The sequence below is a fragment of the Gossypium arboreum genome, chromosome 10 (genome assembly GCF_025698485.1).
Source record: "Gossypium arboreum isolate Shixiya-1 chromosome 10, ASM2569848v2, whole genome shotgun sequence".
NCBI classification, from domain to species: Eukaryota; Viridiplantae; Streptophyta; class Magnoliopsida; order Malvales; family Malvaceae; genus Gossypium; species Gossypium arboreum.
Window position 1 is genome coordinate 20,027,660 of NC_069079.1, and position 7,022 is coordinate 20,034,681.

General features: G+C 32.2%; 1 protein-coding gene across 1 annotated transcript; it reads right to left on the reverse strand.

Annotated features, from left to right (window-relative positions):
- Positions 1-4,677: 4,677 nt before the first annotated feature.
- Positions 4,678-6,722, reverse strand: LOC108488649 (scarecrow-like protein 15). Its single transcript, XM_017792941.2, has one exon. It carries the CDS (start codon positions 6,488-6,490, stop codon positions 4,838-4,840), a length of 1,653 nt encoding a protein of 550 aa, XP_017648430.1. The 5' UTR covers positions 6,491-6,722; the 3' UTR covers positions 4,678-4,837.
- Positions 6,723-7,022: the final 300 nt, after the last annotated feature.

Below are 7,022 nucleotides of genomic sequence, written 5' to 3' on the forward strand. Positions count from 1 at the left end.
TTATAAAATCTATTAAATATGGTTTTGATTTCACAACATATTAATTTTGGTTCTTTTGTTTAAAAACTATATAAAAGCATGAAAAGGCAAAAGACCACCAAAATAATAGTAATAGTCATTTAATAAAAGAGTTTATTAATCATTTCCTAACCAAGTTGGTACTCGATTAACTCGTGACATCAACTCAATTAAGGGTTTTATTAATAATATAAATACACAAATTTAGTGAGAGAAAACATTTTATATTTAAACTTAATTTTTTTAAGTTTATTCAAGAATTATTGGTGTAAAGGTAAATAATTTGTTTATAATTCCATTAAACAAGAGTTCACTCCGGTTGATTAAAAATTATATAAAAGTAAGAAAAGACAAAAAGACTATCAAAAGAATAGTAGTAGTCATTTAATAAAAGGATATCGATCGGTTCCTAAGCGAGTTAGTACCGATTAACTGTGACACCAACTTAGTTGTGGGTTTTATTAATAGTATAGATATACAACTAATGGAGGTAATAAAGTGTTATTAATAAAATGAAAATGTTTATACATTAAAATAAAGCTTTAGTTGAATGGTAAATTGAAGATTTTACTAATGTAATTGGTGTGAGTTCAAATGCCACCATATGGATATTATTATTGGTTTTTAAAGTGAAAATACGAAATACCTTTTAATAATATTACTTATTTTAATTATGGAAGAGCATTCCTATGACACTAACTTAATTAGGAATTTAAATAATAGTAAGTATAAATGTACAAATGATAGAGGTTAAAGTGTGCATAATAAAATTAAAATGTATAAAAATATCAAGATAAAGTTTTAGTTGAGTGGTAAATTAAAAGATTTATTAATGAAATTCATGTAAGTCAAATCTCATTATATATTTTTTATTAATTTTTAAAGTGAAAAGATTGACTTGTAACTCTAACTCCATTAGAAATTTAAATAGTAGTATAGATTTTACAAATTAAGCAACAAAGTAAAAGAAAAAAAAGAGTTGTATGGCTTGCAAAATTTATTGACTAGAACTTGCCCAAAACATCTTTAATTACATTGATGCTTTTTTGTATAGTGGATCGTTAGAACAAAACAACCAATCAGGTTCTCAGGATGCAAAGCTTGTACATCTCTACGTAGAGCATCCATCTCGTTCTGCCACGGTTTTTCATGTATCCCAAGGCTTTTTTCATGTATGATGGTATTATCATGGGGATCAGAATTATCCAAGTCTACCTTTCTCCTCAACTATTCATTCTGCCTTAATAACTCTTGCTGAAATATTTCCTGTTGCTCAAACCTAACATTTTGCAAAGTCATCTGCTCCCTCATCAATCTCATTTGCTCCTAAAGAGCAAAAAATTGTTGTGGGGATGCCTCTTGATCGAAGGAGAGTGATAATCACTGGCCAGAAGGGATATTCAAGTCAAAAGAATTTGAGGATCTTATATGACCGAATTACCCAAATTTTTTGGCCAATCGGCAAACAAACCAACAAATAAATCTATTTCACTGGGCTGATTACCAACACCATAAACTCCAGGTTGTCTTGTCAAAAACTTAATGGGAAAATTCTCATTGGGGTGAACCATTTTGATTTTTTGCAAACTGAAGATTTGAATATCGTAAATTCTCCCTCTCACCGCACCAAATTGTTGAGTTTTTTTCTCTGTCTCTCTTCAATGGTGAAGCTTCTTTATTTATATGATATGAGTACTATTCATTGATATGACATACTAGGTAGGTTCCATGCTTGTCAGCACACATCCTACTCTAGACTTAACACGTGTTTATGCGCTCCTATGCGTAATCTCATGTGTGACTTCGTAAGAGAATGTAGGTACCCATCTTACGAGCTTAATGCGTGAGCACGATAAAATTCGACACATGCCCATTCGAGTTTTGGGCCTATGATGGTAAGTATCATAACAAATATAGAACTCTGAGGTTGCTTAACTCAAAAGAGGCCTCGTGCTAATCATTTTAGGTCTATAATGGAATCTAATATTAGTGGCAAATGTAAAGAGAATGATAAAGAAAAGTATAGGGTCCTAGTACCAATTCCATTTATAAAGATTGTATTCCTTCGATCATATAGTAATTTTTACAATTAAAATAATGTGCAAATAGTAACATTGTTACTTTGTCAATTAATTAAAGCATCAAGAACAAATGGTATATGTTCTAAACCCTAAACTATTCTTACAATATCTATGCATAGATAAAACCATTAAAACAATGTTCCTAAAAGGCTAAAATATTTTTACTATGTATAAACACATACTACATCCATACATATGTTAAACCATTAAAACCATGCATATTCGACACATAATGTAACCATTAACACAAACCTAAAATAGAAATTAGTACAAGGATATAGTATAAAGGTTAGGGTTAACAAACAATTGGTTTAGTGTATGCATGTGCTGATAGACACATAGTATAACCATAAACAGTCCTACAAAAATACTATAACCATTAACACAACCTAAAATCACATTCTTAACAATTCATATTAAGCATAATATAACCATGAATAAACCATTAAGATAAGGTTACCGATCGATGATAAGGTTGTTGGAGAAATGAAAAATGGTTTTATGGTTTAGTGGAACTTTAAAAACTTTTCATAAAACTAATTATTTGGTTGTGATATCTATAGTAATAAATCTCATCAAATCTAATAGTTATACTTCCGAGCTAGGGAGTCTTGCTAAATCTTGGATCTAGTATCTACATCCTTCTTACTTTCGACCGAATAATCTTCTCCACTATTCTTGAACTATCGGATGCTAAAAGAGCGAGCTCTTAGAATGAAAACCAAAACTTTCTAGTGGGGAAGTTAAACTTTCTCTCAAATCTAAATTATAATTACTAAGAAGATTGCATTTATAATCTCACAAATATGAATCTCCATTATGTAAACTAACATGATTTTTGTGTGAATATTATGTGAAAATAGCATGCTAACATTACATTACACATGTGATAATATCTTTGTCGCATAAAATTTTAAAAATTATAGAATTTAACTTAACGAATTTAATAACTATCATTTAGGTCGTGATTGAAATTTCAAAATTCGAAAGAGATTGAGACCAAAAAATACCAAATTAATTTATAAGGACTAAATTCACAACTAACACTTAATACATGGACTAAAAAAAAAAAATTGACCTTGAGAATATTCCGAGTGCTCCAAAACTATTCATTGCTTGGGGTAATCAACCATTACCGCTTGAAATTTTACCTTTTTTAAATTACAAGTATATATAATTATAAATAACACATATCCAAATAAATTATAATCGAATCCATCAGTGATGATTTAGCAAAGTGATATCTGACTATAATGTGAAAACTCATATAAGGTTAGGAGAAAATTTCCTTTTCTTTTCCTTTAAAATTGTAAGAATATTTATATGGTAGATTTGTAGGACAATCTTCTTGTTATCATTTTATCAAAGATGATTCTATAATGATCTTGTGAAATAAGAATTCCTATGTTTCACAGTTTTCTAAATATAAATAATTATAACTAAGGTGTTTTGGATAACTCTTACAAAATGAGATTGAATAAATCTATTTTAAATTTTTAATTAGAATAAATTATTATATTATGTAGTGCATCCAATTATTTTATGTTATATTAGTTAAATGTGAGCAAAATTTGATTCGATTTGAAAATTTTGATAAGAAATTTAAATTTTGAATTAAATAGTTCGAGTTATTTGAGTTAATTGAATTATTCAGATCAACTTGAATAAAAAAATTAAGTTTTTAGTTTAACTCGAGTATGAATTACACAATTCGAGTTATTCGAAAATCCGAATAAAAAAAGGCAAAACTATGTCGTTTTGATAAATGTCTACTATTTCTAAAGTTAAAAGTCAAAACTATTAAGTTAAAAGGCAAAACTACGTCATTTTGATAAATGTTTACCCATTAAGTTAAAAGTCAAAACCATTATATTGTTATGTAGTTATATAATCTTATACTTCGTCTACTAGTTAAATAATCGGTTCATGTAAAAGCAACATTTAATAAAAATAATAAGATTCGTTAACTCGACTCGAAATTTTTTGACTCGATTCGATTCGAAAAAAAAATTGAATTGAATTCGGCTGCTAGAATAAGATTCATCAACTTGAGTAACTTAAAATTTTTTGACTCTATTCAACTCAACTCGATCGAATATTCACCCTAATATTAGCCCTTAGTTTTATCTATGTTTCTTTTATTATTCTTGTTATTTAGCCCTTTCAAGCATTTTATAAAACAAGTAATTAATTAAAATATTTTCATAAAATGGAATTTTAAAATTTTATTTGTTAAATATTATTGAAAACATTTATCAAATAATTATTAATGTAAATAAGTATTAAATAAATAATGACTAAAAATGTTATGATATGTATTATTCTATTAAAATTATAGTTTGACATATTTATAAAAATAAAATAATTTAAAATTTTATATTACATAACACTTTTTATTATAATATCTTTAATATTAATATTATATAAATTATATTCTTATCCGTTTGAATTCACAAATATATTCAATTACTAATTTCATCAGTACTATTAGTTTTAATCTCACCCCAATATCTAAAGGAAGAGTACAGAGCTTTTCCAGCCTTTTCATAGTAACAACAAATATGAAAACAGAAAAAAGTTTTAAAGGGAAAAATGTAATTTTATTATTATATCAAAATTATATTATAATTTCTGAAAAAAAATTAAAGTAATTTTGCCACGATACCTCGAAAATAGTAAAACATAAAAAAGATCCCAAACACCGTAAAAAGTTAATATACACACTTATCCGTTAACAGTTAACACCTCCAAACTGACGTGGCACTCAGGGCAGTTTTGTGCCAGCAAAGCACCAACTCGGCTTGTCTTTTCGCCACGTGGAATCCACGAACCTGCACCTTCTGTAACAAACTCTCAGCTTGAAAATCCGCCAGCTGACTCAAACGCACCGCCCTCATTCCCGCCTCACAAAACACCTCCCTCCAGGCCGGCGCCGCCGTCCTAGCCGCCGCTTCCACTGCCGAAAATATCCTCGGCCTCAATAACAATGTCTCTATCTTCTTCACCCATTCCCCTCCCGCAGCGTCCAATGACTCAAACATCATGGCGTAAAACTCCAAACAATTCACGAAATTCTTCCGGAACGACGTCGTCGTCCCTGACTCCATCCACACCTCACTATCTACAAAAACGACGACGCTTGGACTAATCCTCCTAAGATCACTCACAAAGGCCGTTACCTGTAAACCCAGACATCGGAATATTGACGGAGATAAAAGGATTGCCGTTTTTTCTCCGTTAATGAACTTAAAAGCTTTAAAAGACATGGTCTCGAATGTTGGGAGCAGAACAAACTCAATCTGAAACCTTAATCTAAGTGCTTGAGCAAACTGGTTAAGGTTGTCTTCAATAAGCCTTGTCTCAAAGCCATATTCTTCGGGAACCACGGCTGTTATTCGAATGAACTTGCGAGAATGATCGTTTCTTTCAGCCATTTCTCTCATTAAAGAAGCGTATTGGCCTCCAAATCCAATATCAAAATCGATGATGTGAATCAACGGTGCTGATCCATCCAGTGCTTCCAGGAGAGCTTGATTGGTGGTGAAGTGGTTGAACATGGGGATAGGGTTAATCCCGGAGAAGGACTTGTAGGCTTCGATAGTTTGAACGATTTCACTCCATGAAGATAAACGAACCGGATTCGGCCATGTTGACCCGGTGAATAGAGACTGGAGAGCTTCTTTGAAGTAAAAAGAGGCCCTTTGTAACGGTTTCCCCGAGGGAGATCGTAGCCGTTGGTGGAGCCGGTCCAATATCACTTGCGCGAGTTGCAAGTCGTGGGTGTCGAAACAATTCGCAGCTCTTATCAGCTCTTCTAGAAAATCAAAGCCCAAGTTGAAGTTGCCGACGTTATGAAAATTACAAGTATTAGAAACATCAAAGTAATTATTATGAGATGGGTTTTGATTAAGACCCGAGTAAGATTCGTAAAGATTGAAATCAGAATGGAGGGGGTGATGAGTCAACTCGCAGGACGTTAACTCGGGGACGTTTTGGATGTGATTGTCGAGTCTAGGGTTGATGACCTGAGGAGGAATAGTTTTGGTAGCAGGCACAGATTCATCATCTAATCCGAAGTCTTTCAGGATGGCATCCCAATCCATGTTTCGCAGCACATGCTCGTCCCACTCAAGACCCGCCTGCTGCTGATGAGGACCCGATACTGAGAAACAATTAGAATTATCGGCAGGATTCGAAACCGGATTTTCTGTTACCGCCGAACTTGGGCTTCGACGGAGATCAAGATCCAATGTTGGCTCGCATGAGCTCGCTGGAACACTACTGTTAAGGAAAGTGATGTTCCCGGCTGTGATAGTAATATTGTTATTGTTGATGTCAGGCTTTGGGATCGGGTAATGGTTGGCTTGTGGGGAACAAACAGGGACTCTCATCCCTTTCACAGAAATAAAAAGAAGAAGAAGAAGAAGAAGCAAAAGAGTTGTGCCTTTGATTTCTTAGCTTTTCTGCTTTGGGGGTTAAAATTTTAGGGTTTGAAGGGAGTGGGGCGAACTGGGGTTTTTTTTAAAGGTTAACTTTGCATTGAAGATGAGGGGGTCAATGGGGAGGTTTTATGGGGGTAAAGGGCATGACATCGATGAAGATGACGATTGACATTATATGTACATGTTCGACACAACACAAGTCAGAGCTGTCTTTTATCAACTTTGAAACTTCAACCTCAAGCTTTTGCTTTGTTTAGTTTGTTTTTATTATTGTAGGATTCTCACTTTTTTTTTTCCTCTTTTAATTCGTTAAAGTTCCAACATTGATCCAACATACACAGACGGATAGAAGGTGACATCAATTATTGACTACCAATTATTTATATAAAGATTTGTATTTCACATAAGAATACTGCTTTTACTTTTGAAAATTAAGTTTAAACTCGAAATTTTGTGACAAATTAATTAGTGTTTATAGACC